A 20,150-nucleotide genomic window follows, 5' to 3' on the forward strand; every position below is an offset into this window, starting at 1 on the left:
TCGACGTATATACAAGGTTTTGGAAATTTTGCATTTCAAGGATAATATAAAAGGAAAAAGGAGCCTCCTTCATACGCCAATATTAGAGTAAAAATCAGACTATAGAATTATTCATCATAAATCAGCTGACAAGTGATTACACAGATGTGTGGAGAAGCCAGTCTATTGCTGTATTTCCATAAGGTCTATAGTTTCGATCAGGTACTTGTGGATGAGAATACTGCGTGAGGTCTACTGTTCACAGAACTACTAGTTAATTAACAAAATATTTCATCTTAGTTATGATATTGTTGAAAAATATAATTTCTTGCTCAATTAAATATAATTGAGTATTTTAAACGGGAATGAACATTACATCAATAAGCCTGTATCAGCTAACGTGAGGCGTTGACAAGACAGAGGATCGGCAACGTTGATCTCCTATCTTTCTCCACTGCCATTATAAAGTGGACCTTACTATAGGCCTACTACTTTGTATTTTTTGCGAAATTGGGAGAATTAATCACTTTTCTTGAATACAGTCCTGTTCCGAGGCTCGTTAATATTCTCTGAATCAAAATTAACCCGACGTGTGGGGAATTAGTGGTTTCACCCCTCGGCAACGTTGATCTCCTATCTTTCTTCACTGCCATTATAACGTGGACCTCACTTTAGATGTTCATGATATTTTTGAATAAATAATAACAAAATTAAAATAAGGATAAAAATGATTATAATTAATATTATTTGGCACATTCAATATACGTTTAGTTCTTCAAATTGCTCCATATTATAACATACAACCATAGTTTTGATAGGTCTGTGATATTTTTTTTATTTATTTTATTTATTTCATTGGCAATTACAGATCATAATTATAATAAATATAATATGATTGACAGTTTTGGGCTATGCCTGTTGTCTTCTCCCAAATTTTAACAAATGAAAGTTTCAAAAAGAATAAGGTTAAGATTTCACTTTCACTTCAAAAAGTCCAATTTCCACTTCAAAACTAATGACAAAACTAAAAATTTTGAATTTTGATATTTAAAAGCTGATTAAAAACAAAAATATTTCACTCAAAACTCTACAAATGAGAAATTCAAATATGAAAATTATTGTACAACTGTGCTAGGTAGGTCTACAGCTCAATTTGATCTAATTCTATCATTTTTATCAAGAGAATGAAGGTTCATCTGGAAGACACTTTGACACGGTGGGATGTATTTGCTTCCAAATTTCGGCTAGCTGCAAAGAGAAATAATAGATTATTAGATATCACTTCACCCAATGGGTGAAGGGTAACACGGCAAAGAACAAGAGAGTTGCTAGCAACACCAAGGCCTTATTGTACCAGGTATAAAAAGAGTTTTGTATTTTTAGGATGCAAATATTACAACTTGCTCCCTACTGACATAAGGAGAATCAATTCTTTGACACAATTCAAAGTAAAAGTAAAGAAATGGCTTTTGAGTTTATCATTTGAAGATTTGATGATGTTTAATGAACTATAATACTTTTATTCTTTACCTTTATTAATTTATTTTTTATTTGTTGTACTCATTGATGAGATCTACGACTTTGTCTATAATTAAACACCATCTCAGTGGTGTTGATGAACTTAAATATTTTTGTGTACTCATTAATTTGTTTTTTTTTATATACAACCTTGTCTTTAATTTTATATTATTATTATTATTGCAATTGTTTCACAATTTTGTCTGTACTGTGATACTGTTGTTGTAATGTCTTACTTCTAAGTCAGGAATTTATTTTTCCTTGTTGACAGTCTGTATGTTATTTTTAAAGCTAGTGTTTATTATTTTTTGCTTTTTTCTTCATAATGTCATCTATACTTGAGCAATCTAAGCCTTGTTTTATTACCATGGAATGAATAGTTTAATCAAGAATTAGTTGTTGGTTGTGACTATTTATTATTGAATTGTATGGTAAAGCTCAAATTGATTCCCATATGCGTGTGTGAGAGTGTGTGTCTGCGTGTGTGAAAGTACATTTTGATAAAAATTAGCAGTGTTGTCAGCTCCTACTAACGGGCAAAAGACTTTGTTCTTTTTTGTTAGTAGTAATTTTATTTTGCTCTGTGAAAATCATAAGTTTGTTTTTTTTCTTTTCTCTTATTATATATATATTTTTTAGTTTTAAATTACAGTATGTTATTATACTCAAGAGAAGGAACTTGTACTATAATATGTTGTATTTGTTTTGATGCAAAATAAAATTATTTGATTTGATTTGAGATATGAGATAAAAGTTGAAAAAAATAAACCAATACAACATAAAAATCATACCGGAGACTCATCAAGTTTATGTTCTTGTAAACTTGAATTCAAGTTTGCAAAATACATTAATTTCATTCAAAACTAATTCAAGTAAACTTGACTAATGTAAACGCCCCTTAAGAGGGACAGAGAGGTTTCACACAAATAAAGAAATCCTAATGAGACTTGGGCCGTTTGCACAGTCATTGCTTAAACTGACGTTCATCAACGCTGATTGCTTCAACTCAAAATAAATCACATCATAACGAACTAGACTTGATATGGATTTAATCCAGTTTGAAATGAAATTTAGATTAAACTGTCACTGTGCAAACGCACGGCACTTCATTTCATTTATTATACTTTTTGTGTAGTTGAGAAGTTGATATTGTGGTAATTATTCATATTAAATGAAAAAGACTAAGAAATTGTAAGAGAACTACAGATTTATTGATACTTAGAAAGACCGGTTTCGGTTATTACACCATTGTCAATCTCTGATGTTTATCAGAGCTCAGAAATTATCAGAGATTGACAATGGTGAAATAACCGAAACCGGTCTTTCTAAGTATCAATAAATCTGTGTAATAAGTAAATCAATAATATTATGGTGTAATGAAAAAAAATCAATAAATCTGGTGTAATATTTATATTACACCATTGTCAATCTCTGATAAACTCCGAGTTTGTTGAGAGTTGATGAGTCTTTATCAGAGATTGACAATGGTGTAATAACCGAAACCGGTCTTTCTAAGTATCAATAAATCTGTGATTTTCTGGCAATTTCTTAGTCTTTTTCATTTAATCCGAGTTTGTCAGAGATTGACAATGGTGTAATAACCGAAACCGGTCTTTCTAAGTATCAATAAATCTGTGGTTCTCTGGCAATTTCTTAGTCTTTTTCATTTAATCATTTATTATACATGGCATAGACTATTTAGAATTGTCATTGACAATTGTCATACATTTAATAGCTGTTATATGATGAAGTATAATATTCATATTTAAAATATAATACCTGAGCATGACCCTCCATCTGAGTAACGACTAGTGCGTTGAGCACGTTTGCAAGTATGTGCGCATGCGCGTGAACTAGTTGTGTCTCCATGCGCACACAGTGCAGCGAAAAGGCAGCTCGCAGCTCGACTGACGCAATCACAGACTCCTGAGTCAGCATTCTTTGCTCCAGCTCTTCCACGGATTCCGCCTGTATGGAAAAAGGAATGAATTCTAAATTATTCAATTTCATTCCATTTTTTATTCATTCATTCCATCAAACAAAAATACGGTTATCAAAACCAATTTTGTTAGATGTGAATCATGACGCATCATAGTTTTATAATGGGAGTGTTTTCTCCTGAAGGAGCCAAAATACAAAATCTAAATCAATACTTTGATCTGAATAAAAAAAAATTAAGGACTGAAAGTTTTGTGAGGTGAACAACTACAAGACTTTCTCGAAAACTTGGACCTCGGAATTTGGAACTCAAACTCGGAATTTGGAACTCGGACTCGGAGTCAGACTCATGATGTAACCATCATGAAAATCATGAAAAATTGAAATTTCCATTTTCTCGAAAATCCATGATGTAACCATCATGAAAATCATGAAAAATTGAAATTTTCCATTTTCTTGAAAATCTTAAGCTGCGTACACATATTCGCGCTTCCAACCAGCACCGAGCACGCTCCTCCCTAGTACCGCCCTCGTACCACCATCGAACCACAGTCGCACCGCCCTCGCACCCATCATAAACGTTATGGAAGATGTTAGATCTTCTCGCGTTCCCCGGTCGAACCACTGTTGCTCCCCGGTCGATCATCAATCGCTCTGCTGGAGTGACGTTCGGTTGCGGAGCAGAGCAAAAGTCTGTACGCACCTTATGTTGTAACCATCATGAACTATTTCGGACTATGTGTAACCTTATCTAAATTTGGGAGAGGAATAGCACAAGGTTACCTCATTTTTCTCTCCCTATCATTTTGATGATGTAGATGTACTTATTGTATGAATAAAGAATAATCAAAACACATAATATAGTTTTATATTGGGGTGTCCTTTCTTCTAATACAGTATATTATTTGCAATGAGAAAGGTATGCTTCTATAGTGAGGTCCACGTTATAATGGCAGTGGAGAAAGATAAGAGAACAGTGTTGATGATTCACTGCCTTGTTCCTGTCTTATATAGAAAATAGCTGATACCAGTATATCCTATGTAATACGGTATTCAACTGTTCACTCTTGTTTTAAATTTATTTATTTATTTATTTACAATGCAAATAGCACTAATGTAATAACATTGAAAGATAAAATAATAAGATAGTCCTTGTGCTATTTTTCTTCCAAATTTATAGATGACAAAGTCCAAGATAAGGTTAGAATTTCACGTGTAGAATTTTTATAAAACTTTGGTCCAAAATAAACATTAAAACTATAAATTTTGAATTTAGATGGCTTAAATTGATAAATTAATTAGAAATATTCCACTCAATTACCACTTTTAACGAATAATATTGAGTTATTCAAGAAATTTGGAACTATTCAAGAAACACAAACTCGTAAGCACTAAAGCTCTGCTGAATAAATAATAATCAAATCTATTTTACCCGTCAAGGAAATATGATTTTAAAAGATTTAATACGAAATTTTCATAATTGTCATTGAATATTATGTTAGTTAATTATATTCCTACATTGTTAAAAACCGATATGGCAACATTCCGGAGCTAGAAAAGGATAGCGCTATCTGCTTAGTGGAATGATAGACAAGGATAGCAACACCAATGTTGATCAAATACTGCCATTATAACGTGGACATCGCTATAGTCTTATTCTATTGAAATAATAGAACGATTAGTCTGTAAAACTATTAAATACTCACATCAGTTCCTCTGAGAACACCCTGTATCTGGCGTTTCTTGAGGGCCAACATCCTACTGAGCGCCCTCTGGTGGTCGTCAGCCACACCACGCTCCACACGCTCACACAAGTCACGGTGGGCTCCCAGCACGTCTAACAGTGTTGCCAGTTCGTCACATACCTGTCACATAGAAGTGGGATGGAATTAGTTCAATCATACAGCAGTGTTGCCAATTCGTCACAAAGACGGTGACAAATTACCAGTTATCAAAATCAAAACTTATTTTATTGGTCAAATATTAGATTACACTAATCTCTAGATTGAATTCCGAAACTATGAAATTAAAAATGAAAAAAATTCTTTATTGGGCGGAGTTGGGACTTTCAAGTCCTCTCTACCACTCAACCACAAAGCTCAAACCTAGCTCATCACCTGGAAAAGTTTTTTGGAAATGGTGAGTTATAGAATAGAGATCTATTTTAAAATACAGGGTTAGCCAGTGAAACGGGAAGATTTTAATAAGTAACTAATTCTTTAAAAAAATTAATTTTATTATTCACTTGTTATAAATTATAAGGAAAAAGGTAGCCATTTACTGTACAATAAGTGAAAAATATCGTAAGGATCAGGCCTGTTGCGCGGTATGTTGAAGTGGTGTCGGAAATCACATCGCGTTTTCACCAAACTCTCACCATTCGTATAATACGCTTTAACCACGTAGCCGCGATTTTCACCCGTCCAACGATCCATCTCAACTAAATGGCTGGAAACGCAGATAGACCGGAGCCGGCCATTATTACCCCCACCACTCATATTCCAACTGTCAAGGCCATCTCAAATCTTCCCATTTCAACCCAGCTAATTAGGCTAACCCAGTAATTATAATGATTTAGAATATTTCAATAATTGAAACTGATTCTAATGCTTTGTCAAATGATAAGGATAGCAAGGATAGCAAACAACTATTTTCATTTATCTCATTTACATTATTTATTGACCGAGCGAAGTGAGGTCTAAAGCTGCGTTTACACCAAAGTTATTAACAAAATGTTAATAACTTAATCCTTATTGATTCTATATTAGATTAAACATAACTTATCATACACATGATGAACACATGTGTTTGTCAAGTTCCTTTCAATCTAATAGAATCTATAAGGATCAAGTTATTAACATTTTGTTAATAACTTTGGTGTAAACCCAGCTTAATATTCAAGTCGACGGTTTGGCATTTCTCTTAATGTTTAAATGTTTATATGTTGCGCATTTACGGCGAAACGCGGTAAAAGGTTTTCATGAAATTTGACAGGTATGTTCCTTTTTTAATTGCGCGTCGACGTATATACAATGTTTTTGGAAATTTTGCATTTCAAGGAAAATATAAAAGGAAAAAGGAGCCTCTTTCATAAGCCAATATTGAAGTAAAAATCAGACTACAGAATTATTCATAATAAATTATAGCTGACAAGTGATTACACAGATGTGTGGAGAAGCCAGTCTACTGCTGTATTTCCATAAGGTCTATAGTTTCAATCAGGTACTTGTGGATGAGAATACTGCGTGAGGTCTACTGTTCACAGAACTACTAGTTATATTGATTTAGACTATTTCGATGATTGAAACTGATTCTAATGCTTTGTAAAATTACAGGCAAGGATAGTAAACCACTGTTATTCATTTATTTCATTTACATTATTTATATTAGGTATAAAGCTGCGTACACATATTCGCACTTCCAACCAGCACCGAGCACGCTCCTTCCTCGTACCGCCCTCGTACCGCCCTCGTACCACCATCGAACCACAGTCGCACCACCCACGCACCCATCATGAACGTTATGGAAGATGTAAGATCTTCTCGCGTTCCCCGGTCGAACGACTCTTGCTCGCCGGTCGATCATCAATCGCTCTGCTGGAGTGACGTTCGGTTGCGGAGCAGAGCGAAAGTCTGTACGCACCTTTAGCTGCGAAATATGCGCTAGATGTGTGCTAAACTTTCCCAGAGAGCAACGTATGCGATAAATGGTTATAGTTAATTAATTAATTAAAAAATACAAAATGTAATCATTTTTTCCAATTTATTTTTGAATTCACCTGTTCTTCTTCACTAGCTGCCTGCTGTCTTGCCCGCTGCGTTATCTGCGTTAGACGTGTGCTGAACTCGCCCAGGGAGCGACATATGCGAGGCCACACCACACTACCGTCTGCAGCTGACTCCGCAGACGGCGCTGAGTTATTGGTCTCAGTGTAGAGGTAGTGTAGCTGGGTGCCTAGCTCTGACATATCCTCTGAGTAGCTGTGAATAGAGAAAATCATGTAGTGAGGTCCACGTTATAATGGCAGTTCAGTAGAACGTCGATAATTCGGACGTCAAAAATCCGGACCGTCAATAATCCGGATTCGTCTCTGGCAAGAAATAAAATTTTTACTGTGCGTTATACACATGTTGCTGTAAATAAAATACGATACTGTGCCTTACAAACGTGTTTTTAATGTATATACAGTACCTTATACTCTACCCACCAATAATTGACTACTGTATATGCAATTTTAACAGCTGTTTCTTGAATAGTGCGTGCTGGCCGTTTTTACTTTCCTTGCCCTATTACCATAGGTAAGGAAAGTATTGCTTTCCGAAAAAAATTAAGGTATCCAAATTTCTAAATTTCTATACGTTTCAAGGTCCCCTGAGTCCAAAAAAGTGGTTTTTGGGTATTGGTCTGTATGTGTGTGTGTGTGTGTGTGTGTGTGTGTGTGTGTGTGTGTGTGTGTGTGTGTGTGTGTGTGTGTGTGTGTGTGTGTGTGTGTGTGTGTGTATGTGTGTATGAGTGTATGTGCGTCTGTGTACACGATATCTCATCTCCCAATTAACGGAATGACTTGAAATTTGGAACTTAAGGTCCTTTCACTATAAGGATCCGACACGAACAATTTCGATCAAATGCAATTCAAGATGGCGGCTAAAATGGCGAAAATGTTGTCAAAAACAGGGTTTCTCGTGATTTTCTCGGAAACGGCTCCAACGATTTTGATCAAATTCATACCTAAAATAGTCATCGATAAGCTCTATCAACTGCCACAAGTCCCATATCTGTAAAAATTTCAGGAGCTCCGCCCCATCAATGCAGATAGATTCCCAATTATCAGGCTTCAGATACAATTGAAACAAAAAAAAAATTAAGTGGAGTAGATTGAGCATGAAAATATCTACAATTAATGTTCAGTAACATTTTCACCTAAAATTGAAAATGAGCTTTAAATTCGGGAAAATTTTATTACTCAATTGCAAATTATTCTTGATTCTATTAAATCATTCACTATGAAGAGATAGCAGACCTCATGTGTGTCTCCAGCGTTATTGCCCTGTCACCAGCTGGCTCAAATCTTTGAATAGTAGACTTGAGATGCGCGGGAATACTAGCGTCAGGTGATCAATTTTCATAACGGCAAGGAAAGTTGTGTGAGTGCGCCACACCAGATTTTTTAACGTGATTTCGATAATCCGGATGGGGTCCGGTCCCAATTAATCCGGATTTTTGACGTGCTACTGTATTTGATTAACACTAGTGTTGCTATCCTTGTCTATCATCCTTGTATCATCTTTCTATAGTGAGGTCTACGTTATAATGGCAGTATTTGATTAACACTTTTCTGCCTCGATTGCCATTATAACGTCGACCTCACTCTACGCCTACCTAGTGATAACTCAAAGTTAGTAGACAGAAGGTTGGTCACTCATCTATAGTATTTTAGTTGAAATGCAATTGGAGTGGGGGAACTGCAGCCGTGACGTAGGCTGTAGTACAGAGTAGGCAGAATATCGCATTCTTGAAAATCATACGGTGACCTGTAGTCAAATTATATAACACAAACATTTTTTACATGCAAGCTTTCTGTTTCTGCTTTACAATAATTATCAAAACATTTGAATAATACAAGCATGTTGCAATATAAAAGCAAAAAACCCACCTCCTAACCTTCCCTTTCAAACCCTTGAGGTTTCTTTATCTTCTAGGTCGTGTTTATATTTTGTAGTTTGGCTATACATCAGCTTGTGAATTTCGGGGATGAGATATTTTGATTCTCGTAGAACATGTGCTCGATACCAGCATGTGTTCAGTGCATTTATATGAATGAAATTCATTGGATTTATCGGGATCGGTTTATTGTTTTATTGAAATGCATTGGTTTATCAAGATTTTTTATGGGTTAATCTGAAATCATAATAGTATCACGTTGTCTACGAACGCTTTTCCAGCTTATTAACTTTTTCGTGTCACGTGTTTAGATTCTTGAAAAACTTTCAACTTCATTTTATTCATACAAGTTGAATGAACTTGATATATTAAACAACATCATTAGAATCGGTGATTAATTCGCTATAAGTATGGAGAATTATTAAGTTCTAGGTCAATCTTGAGGGGATTAAACGACGATGTATTTGAAGATACAGTGAATAAACTGTATGCTCAGTGTGGTTACTCTATCACTCTTTTACTACACGTGACGTCACGCTGGCGTTCCCCCCACCACTTCGAATCTTACACCTGTGAGTGATCAACCTTCTGTCTACTAACGTTGCTGATAACTCACCTATGACTTCTGAGTGCCATCAAATCCGAAATGTGTTTGATTTTGCTGACTCCATTTGTAATCACACAGATTTGATCCCTGATTGCTCCAAATTCCGAATGACATTCTGGTGGTACCAATTCCTGTAAAATAAAATCACCATTATTTTAAATTTGACTAGTTATCAAATTAATTAAACTCATTAGAAAAAAATACTACACAACTTGACTGACACAACATATAAACACGTCTTAACACAAGAAGAGGCTGTAAGATAGATAACCTCAACTCCCACCTCATGGGACTCAACTCCGATTTTTTCAATAATGATATCTTTATATATTATTACATTATTTCACTGATGTGGCAGGATTGTATTATTGAAACTTACACCCATTTGAAAAGAAACGCATCATTTATTGAAATGATGATGCTCATAATGTTATAAGAAAGTAAGAAACAGAACTTGACTTGTCATAGAATGAATCTTTAGCCCTACCACTTTGTATTTATTGCAAAATTGGGAAAATTAATCACTTTTCTTGAATACAGTCCTGTTCCGAGGCTTGTTAATATTCTCTGGATCCAAATTAACCCAACGTGTGGGGGATTAGGGGATTCACTCCTATATGCTGTGAGGGCAGGAGTGGAAAAGAAGATGAAGAAGAAGTAGAATTTTCAACCCTCACCTTAGCACTAGCAGCAAGGTCGGAAGTAGTAAACTCGTCCGGCATTCTTCTGAAAACCTCCCGGATTTTGTACTGGATGTCAGGTCCCTGTTGAGTGAGGAAGTAGGCCAGTATGGGGTCGTCGCTCAACACAGGGTGCCTCGAAATTAGCGTCAACCAGCGACGCAGGCTTTTACGTCTGTCTTCCACAAAATGTGTGTCACCTGAAAAAAAATGTTTTAATGAAGTCCACGTTATTCTATGAAGAAAAGATATAGCATAAGAAGATATCCCAAGGTAAATATCGTTTTCGTTCAAAATTCAAGCCGGGTTTTTGTTAACTCAAGCCGATTACTGTCCTGAACTAATTTCTTTCCGGATAATATTTGTAGTGAGAATAGCAGAATGAATGCAATAGTTCAACCACTGAGACATAATTTTTGCTAATTTTCCAAGGATGAATTTATTACTTACCTACCATAGGTAAGGAAAGTATTGCTTTCCGAAAAAAATTAAGGTACCCTAATTTATAAATTTCTATACGTTTCAAGGTCCCCTGAGTCCAAAAAAGTGGTTTTTGGGTATTGGTCTGTATGTGTGTGTGTGTGTGTGTGTGTGTGTGTGTGTGTGTATGAGTGTATGTGCGTCTGTGTACACGATATCTCATCTCCCAATTAACGGAATAACTTAAAATTTGGAACTTAAGGTCCTTACACTATAAGGATCCGACATGAACAATTTCAATCAAATGCAGTTCAAGATGGCGGCTAAAATGGCGAAAATGTTGTCAAAAACAGGGTTTTTCGCGATTTTCTCAAAACCGGCTCCAACGATTTTGATCAAATTCATACCTAAAATAGTCATTGATGAGCCCTATCAACTACCACAAGTCCCATATCTGTAAAAATTTCAGGAGCTGCGCCCCATCTATGCAAAGTTTGATTTTAGATTTCCAAATATCAGGTCTCAGATATAATTTAAACGAAAAATTTCGAGTGGAAAAAATTGAGCATGGAAATCTCTTCAACTAATGTCCAGTAACATTTTCACCTAAAATTGAAAATAAGCTTGAAATTTGAGAAAATGTAATTATTAAATTCCAAACTAAATTATTAAATTCCAAGAGGAGAGAGCAGATCTCGTACGTGTATCCAGCGTTATTGAACTGTCACCAGCTGGCTCAGATCTTTGACTTGAGATACGCGTTGACACTAGCGTCAGGTGATCAATTTTCATAACGGCAAGGAAAGTTGTGTGAGTGAGCCACACCAGATTTTTTTTATTTGTGTTAAACTTTCTAGTTTTTCGAAATGTAATTCAAACGTGACTTTGACTATGATTACGACTACGCCCCGTTTCGGAAAGCCAATTTTCTGAATCCAGCTGTTGAAGTCTAGAACTTGGCTAAATTCCGAGCTCGGAAACCAGTCTTAAGTCCTTCAGCAAGTTATCCCAGGGATGAGACCTAGTGCAATCGAATTATTTTTATATCATAAACCTACATTGTTCAAAATTCTGATAGAATTGTTAGAGCCGTTTTCGAGATCCGGTGACATACAGATATATAAACAGAAATTGCTCGCTCAATATTATAGGATAGGATATTGATATTTCCACGATAATGATTACTTAGAACTATTTTAGGACCAGGACAGAACAGCGGCCCTGAGTCACAGTATACATACAGTAAGGAAACTTGGCTATATCCTGACGCCAAAATCCGCCATCTTGTTAGGAAGCGCCGCATTGTAATAGTATTGATGGTAGGTTCGGATCACTTCAATGATCCGTGTCAATTGATCTCATTCACTGCCACGAGCCAATCAGAAGACCAGGATTGGAACTTCCCAAGGTCACGTGACGTGTTTAGTATTTGCGTCATCTAAAAAGCATTGGTTAGATAGGCGATTGATTACAAGTTTCCATTCTGTATATTCTGTGCCTGAGTGTTGAATCAATATTAATTTATTGAATTATCAATAAATTATGAAGTGTTTGAATCAATTATCTGGAGTCTGGAATACGTCATGGATTAATTAAATAATTAGTCCAGATATTCGAATCTCTACTCTCGACTATATTACAGAATACAGCAGATTTACTAAATTTGATAGAATCAGGACCGACTTACAAAATTTGTTGTGCGAATTAGGACCGGGACAGCGCGAACGCAGTCCCGACTACCAAAAATTATGCGCCCGAGATGCCCACATTTGGGGCATTCGCAGGGGTCAACCAAGTCGCAGTGCAATGACAAGGCCTCGCCCTGGGGGAACCGCCTTCTTGATCACGGTAACCCCCACGCCAGGTAAGTATGAGTTCCCAAAACTCACCCATACCTCCCCTATAAAAGTTCACACATTTCTCTGGCGAGATCTGACAAAATCACCCAACTTCAACACCTAATAACTTTGTTAATATTGGTCCTACACTGGTGTGGATTGTTCCAGATGAAAGTCAACCTGTTTCATCAACAGATTCAATTATAAAAAGTTGGATGAGTGAGGTTTAAATGTAAATAAACTGAGAAAATAGGTGGAAGCGAGTTGGGACCTGTTGAGGACGATGAGATGTTCAACTAGTACTTGATATAACGGTTAGAGAGCGCTGAACGTCGTGACTTGGGATCCCGCCTGAAATACAAAAACTAACACCCGGTTGCCTAAAAGACTGTTGAACTTTTATTAGAAGACAATTGATTTACACAAGCAGCAAATTAATAAATGCAATACCTTTTGATTTAAATGATAGATTAATATTCTTATAATATTCAATATAATTATATTGATAATTTATAAATTATCAAAGAATATTGATATTATCAAAGAAGAGCATAACAGAGTGGGTTTTAAAGGTGAATATTTCTTCACTTTGAACCTAGCACTGTGATTTGTTTTTTTTCTAAAGATTTGGGAGAAGACAGTTTTGGCCTATGCCTGTTGTAAGCTCCCAATCATATTATATATTATACCGGGTGATTACAAATGAAATAGACAGTTTGAATAGCTTGTAGAGAATTTATTATTTAAAAGTTTAGATCATTACTTACATGATTACAAAGAAGAATTCTTAAAGTTTTATTGAAAATTTACAGATGTTCAATGTGTGCACCATTTGCAACACGACAGATATCAACACGGTAGTCAAATTCTGACCACACACGACTAAGCATCTCACGGTTAACTGTAGCAAGAGCATTTGTGATTCGTTGTTTAAGATCATCGATATCAACAGGAAGCGGTGGTACGAAAACTCTGTCTTTTACATAGCCCCACAAGAAAAAGTCGCAGGGCGTTAGGTCCGGACTACGAGGTGGCCACGGCTGAAACAACGTTTTCCTCACTTGCACGGCCGATCCATCGTCTAGGAAGATGTTCATCCAGATACCCTCTGACGTCTGAGTACCAGTGAGGCGGAGCTCCATCTTGTACAAAAATGAAGTTACAACTATCTTCATGGAGTTGAGGCATTAACCATTCGGTTAACATGTCCAGATAAATTCTTCCGGTTACTGATGGTTCTTGGAAGAAGAAAGGCCCGTAAACCTTTTCACAAGATAAAGCGCAAAACACGTTCACTTTAGGAGAATCGCGTATATGCTGTACAGTCTCTCTTGGTTTTCTGTTCCCCATACTCGTACATTATATCTGTTAACTTTTCCACTAATGTGAAAAGTGCATTCATCACTGAAAATTAGGCGATTAAACAATGTGTCGTCATTTTCAAGACAATGTTGCATCTCTTGACAAAAATTTTTATGTACAACTTTATCATTGTCATTTAAACTTTGTACTAATTGCAATTTATAAGGTGTCATTTTCAAACGTTTCCGCAGAATTTTCCACACAGTAAGTTGAGGAATTTGCAATTCTAAACTCGCTGATCTAGTCGATTTTCCTGGACTTCGTACAAAAACATCACAAACACTATCAATTTTTTCTTCTGTAACAGAAGGTCTTCCAGTACTCTTCTTCTTACACACACATCCACTGCTTTCAAAACGTTCATACCAGTCATAAATTGATTGCCTTGTTGGTGGTGGTTTACCGTATTTTGTTCTGAAATGACGCTGCACAACAGTAACAGAGTTTGTTTTGGCTAATTCAAGAACTCAATAAGCTTTCTCCACTTGAGTAGCGGCCATATTGCTAAACTAAACTGGCTGTTGTAACACGGAGCAGCCAACAATAGCCAGCAACAGTTCTACCAACATAAATTTTAAGAAATTCCCTACAAACCTATATCACTTACTATGTTGAAATACACCAGTTTAATTTTGTACAGGCTATTGAAGTTGTCTATTTCATTTGTAATCACCCGGTATTTATGATTTGTTATTTCAATGAAATAAATAGATTAATTAATTAATATAATTTTTAGGAGTATGACTCACCATTTCCAACGACTCTTTTGGGAGGTAACTTTGGTATAAGTCTGTAAGGAAATCTGCTGAGTAGCAGCTCGTATAATGCCACAAAGTCGTTGTATCGTCGATACACTGATGAGCCAAATCTCTAGAAAGGAAAATGAGGAAGTGTTGTTAAGGTAAAATTGACATAAAACGTGTCATATTACGTTTAATAATAGATGTGACAAATATATAAGTCTACAGATGGAAATTACTGAGATATTGCAATTATTCAAATGCTAATGAATGAATTATTATTATTATCAAACAAAAATCCAAATTAAATGCTGTAATTCACCCCGAAGACTTCTGCTACTGCAAATATTGACAACAGGGTAAACAGCTAGATGGAAATTCGATTAGCGCTACTATTCAAAAATTATTTGTCAGCCCATATTTTTGGAAATTTTGTTCCCGGGCTGACAAATAATTTTCGAATAGTAGCGCTCATCGAATTTCCGTCTAGCTGTTAACCCTGTTGTCAATATTTGCAGCAGCAGAAGTCTTCGGGGTGAACTACAGCATTTAATTTGGATTTTCGTTTAATAATAATAAATATATAAGAGTAGAGTATTATATCTAAATAAACCAAAGTGAATATATCTAAGTATTCGAGGATTTTGATGATAATTCCTGTGTAATGTAAAGACTCCAACGTTCTCGAGGGAGGCCTATTTTGAACGAAATATTTGGACATAATACATGAAATTAATTAATAAGAATTATTTGAAGTTGTCATGTGATATTTTCGAGCTCAAAGTTCAAGTGTTTTTATTCTTTATTTTGCGAATTTGAAGTTTGTTTCATGTTTTTAAGAAGTTTTATTATAATTCTATCAAAATTTAAAATTGTTTATTTTATTCTAATTTATATTTTCAGATTGTGATTTGGTGTAGAAATTGAAAGAAACATAACCTATGTATAATAATTGGACAATTTAAAACTAAATTAGGAAATTGAAAAAGTTTTGGGCAATAGCGTGTTTTTTCTTTTCCGATCCTTGTATTGTTTTTTTCAACCTAATAAATAAATAAATATACTGTATAGGTGTTATATTAATCGAACATGGAGTTCAGTTGTAAATATAAATACTGAGCAAAAAAAAAAAAACTTGCTCAAATCTGAAACTCGTAAGTTTTATAGGTCCATTGAATCTTCTCCTCTGGAAATGGTCCATGAACAAATTGGAAGTTCTATCAAAGGTGGAAGAAGCTGCAATATTTTTTCTCCTATAATAGAATTATTTTTCATGATAAGGAAATGTATTCTCCTATGATGATAGCCTCGACACATACACACATATTATAATAGTGAGGTATTATTTTGAAAACCTTGAATATTGTTATATTATTGAAAATGTATGAGAAAATAATATGTAATGTTCCTGAATTTATGAATAAACTCCTCTGGATGTGTCGTCAACATCCAGAGAAATTATTAATATCATCCTGTTTGAGGTTTTGCTTGACCACTCTTCCCCTGGGCTCCGAACCCCAAAGGAGATTGACAAACGATTTTATCAGAGCAGTGGCGCCATTTCACCAAACTGCTAGGGGGGCAAAAACCAAGAGGTATGAGGAAGGGGAAGGAATACCCTCAAAGGATAGAGGGTCCTGTGTTTTTCCCCATAAATGTTAAATTCGAAGATGTTATTATATGCTTCATTTTTTTCAGTTTTATACAAAAGTGGTTGAAGTATCAATACAAACATATACATTATTAGTTATTAAATCATGAAATTTGTGGCTTAGTGCAAGAACTACCTATGTCAAAATATCAACTCTCTCACAAATCAGCTTGAAAGATCACCTTGTATTTTCGAACTACGGCATTTCGATACGGAAATGCGAGTGCTAGAAGTGCAGAAGTCGACATTGGTAGTTCTGGCACGGAGTATGAATGCCAATCTAAAAGCATATGTCTTCATTGGTAGTTTTCGCACTCTGAGATTGGTAGACAAATTGACATTGACAATTGGTAGATAATCATGACATTGGTAGTATAAATTGTATAGCTTTTTATTGCTTTGAGATAGGACAATGGCACTTCTGTACAGGTGAGTGGGTCAGCCACATCCAACAGGTGACTGGGAGACTGTCCGAATCTGTTTTCTGTTGCTCAAGCTGAGGGGACAGGTGACAGAGGCATATCTGGTTATAGTGTATCATGAACTTTTCCACTGCCATATCTCCTATGGTCTACTCATGTGGGTCCATTCAGCCAAGGTTGTAGACATACTTAAGCTGCAAAACGGCCTGCTAGGATTATAACTGCAAGCGAACATCATGCACATTGCAAGCATATTTTTGTTAGACTGGGTATCCTAACAGTGGTCAGCCACTTCCTTCTGCTCTGCCTCATGTATATCGAGAAGAATCAACAAATTTGTTGACTCGGACTGATGTACATCACCATACACCAGCATCGAGTGCTGTTTGACCTACCCAGGTTCGCCTCCAGAGATCGCGGTATGCTACAGGAGTGCAGCTCTCCGCTACTTCAACAGGAGTGAAGCAGTTGGATACCAGCAATTTCGAGACGGTTATTTGAGAGCCAGGGCTTATTATGATGTACAGGAGTTTTTAGACGATGACCTGTCTCAAATACTATCTGGCTAACTTGCCAGTAAGTCAAAAAGCAAGGCCTTATATGTTAACTAAGTGTGCTTTATCTTGACCACTGCCATCTTGATAAATAGTGTTTTTTTTGTTTGTGACTTTCATTGTGAAATGACCTTTGCCCTGAGTAGACTTGGATGAGCCAAGGATGACAGCCTTCTGTATTTGACCTGTGAGTTCAGTAGCAGCTCTCTCACAGGCTGGAATTATTATTATATTATTATTATGGTCAGATCATAAAAAGCCTAAAATAGGAGAAATGTTTTCTCCTATGGTCAGATCTCAAAACAAGAAATAACTACCAATATTTTTGCTTACCTTGCTGATAACTTGATACTCGACATGCTTCAGGAACATCCTTTCTTCTCAGGTAAACATCGACTTGAATTGTGTCGATCCTTATCAAATCAGAATTTTCAGTCCTAGACTGTTGGATCCGGCTTCAGCTTGATATCAGAAAGGTCGCCCAAGTGGTATTGGTAAACCTGGTAGAAAACAATCAACAGTTTAAATAGAATGTTGAATCAGTGGTTTTTTGACAATTTCTTAGTCTTTTTCATTCAATATGAATAAAATGTCTCGAAACCGACACTCGCTTGTTTCATGTCAATGACGAAGCCTAAGTATCATATTATGTATCAAGCCAATAAAAAATTATATTTTCTAAATTTAGAATCACTACAGTATTAATATGAATGCTATTTTTTGTAAATCTTAATGAAGAGATTTAGGCATTAATCACTCTGAAAACAAATTTTCTCAAATTCAACAAAGTTATTGACCGAGCGAAGTGAGGTCTAAGATTCAAGTCGACGGTTTGGTATTTCTCTTAATGTTTAAATGTTCATGTCAATGACGAAGCTAATGTATCATTTATGTATCAAGCCAATAAAACATTATCTTTTCTATTTAAAATCACTACAGTATTTAATATGAATGCTATTTTTTGTAAATCTTAATGAAAAGATTTTGGCATTAATCACTCGAAAACAAAGTTTCTCAAATTTAACAAAGTTATTGACCGAGAGAAGTGAGGTCTAAGATTCAAGTCGACGGTTTGGCATTTCTCTTAATGTTTAATGTTCATGTCAATGACGAAGCCTAATGTATCATATTATGTATCAAGCCAATAAAAAATTATATTTTCTAAATTTAAAATCACTACAGTATTTAATATTAATGCTATTTTTTGTAAATCTTAATAAGAGATTTAGGCATTATCACTCTGAAAACAAAGTTTCTCAAATTTAACAAAGTTATTGACCGAGAGAAGTGAGGTCTAAGATTCAAGTCGACGGTTTGGCATTTCTCTTAATGTTTAAATGTTCATGTCAATGACGAAGCCTAATGTTATCATATTATGTATCAAGCCAATAAAAAATTATATTTTCTAAATTTAAAATCACTACAGTATTTAATATGAATGCTATTTTTTGTAAATCTTAATGAAAAGATTTAGGCATTAATCACTCTGACACAAGTTTCTCAAATCAACAAAGTTATTGACCGAGCGAAGTGAGGTCTAAGATTCAGTCGACGGTTTGGTATTTCTCTTAATGTTTACAATGTTTATCTGTGCGCATTTACGGCGAAACGAGGTATAGATTTTCATGAAATTTGACAGGTAGTTCCTTTTAAATTGCGCGTCGACGTATAATACAAGGTTTTTGAAAATTTGCATTTCAAGGATAAATAAAAGGAAAAAGGACCTCCTTCATACTCAATATTAGAGTTATAAATGTTATTTATTCTATTGATGAATATTTTTGTTCATATTTGTTATTATAATCTTAATTTTTATAAATTTTGAATTCCCAATTGTTTTATTTTACATTTTTCATAAGTATTTGAAATCTTTGTATTTTTCATTTTTAATTAGGTGATATTTTTGTTGTTTGTAATTTATCATTGCATAAGTTCGTATTAGTTTTATCATTGTTATTCTTTTAACAATTGTATCTGTACATTTTTATTGTTAAGAACATTTGAGAAACCGTTGTCTCCATTGTGAATAAATAAATGAACTATTGATTGCGTGCAATAATGCATGCAATTAGTAACTAAAATAACATAGTATGTCTCTCAAACTTTCTCTGCTTTGAACTTGGGCTGTCCTGATGCCAGTATGTATTGAAGGAGATTAGCTTTTGATGTTAGCATTTTTGATACACCAACCCAACAGCCATTAGCCGTTATAACACCGATATATCGCCGACACGACATAAAGACAGGATTTACTCTGATGGACAGTATAATCAGATTAATGAATAAATTAATGAATTAGGTCTAATGGGTTTATCTGAGGAGGCTGCGGTTTATAACTGCGCGAGGTCTACTGTTCACAGAACTACTATTTATAAAGTGTTATGAGTCATGTCATGGAAAACAAATCACCTCTACTGACGTCATCAAAGAGAGGCGGAGAAGGTTCTAGACCCTTCTGACCCAGCCAATCAGAGCAAGCGCTTGGAAAACTGTTTGGAGGTCAAATCACTTTGGTTTTTGCTGATAAGGACCCAAATCTGAAAGTGAAACAAGATATTGATTATGTAAGTTATCCTATCTATATGAAAACTTTTATTGTAACATATCGTTCATTACAGTATTAATAAGAGATAATCTTCTACAAACTGTCAAAGATAGTATAGCCTTTTATAACAAGTTTTCAACTTTGTTGAAGTTCTGACACTGTGTTACTTGTAAAAGGTCATTAGCATGAAAAGTGGAGAGGAGAGGGCCTAAAATTGACCTGTGGTACTCCATGC

The 20,150-nt window shown here is 35.2% G+C and overlaps 1 protein-coding gene and 1 non-coding gene across 2 annotated transcripts; both read right to left on the bottom strand.

Moving 5' to 3' along the window:
* Window positions 1-355: 355 nt before the first annotated feature.
* Window positions 356-17,740, bottom strand: LOC120352770 (sorting nexin-8-like; the record flags this gene model as incomplete). Its single annotated transcript, XM_039434974.1, is given in 8 exon segments — window positions 356-1,227; window positions 3,277-3,465; window positions 5,142-5,300; window positions 7,214-7,415; window positions 9,713-9,834; window positions 10,381-10,583; window positions 14,753-14,873; window positions 17,704-17,740. Coding segments are annotated over 8 exon segments (1,105 nt in total), but the record flags the coding sequence as incomplete, so codon positions are not given.
* Window positions 12,514-12,675, bottom strand: LOC120352894. Its single transcript, XR_005572121.1, has one exon. It is a non-coding gene; the product is annotated as a U1 spliceosomal RNA (small nuclear RNA).
* Window positions 17,741-20,150: the final 2,410 nt, after the last annotated feature.

This window comes from Nilaparvata lugens, chromosome 8, assembly GCF_014356525.2.
Source record: "Nilaparvata lugens isolate BPH chromosome 8, ASM1435652v1, whole genome shotgun sequence".
Classification (NCBI taxonomy): domain Eukaryota; kingdom Metazoa; phylum Arthropoda; class Insecta; order Hemiptera; family Delphacidae; genus Nilaparvata; species Nilaparvata lugens.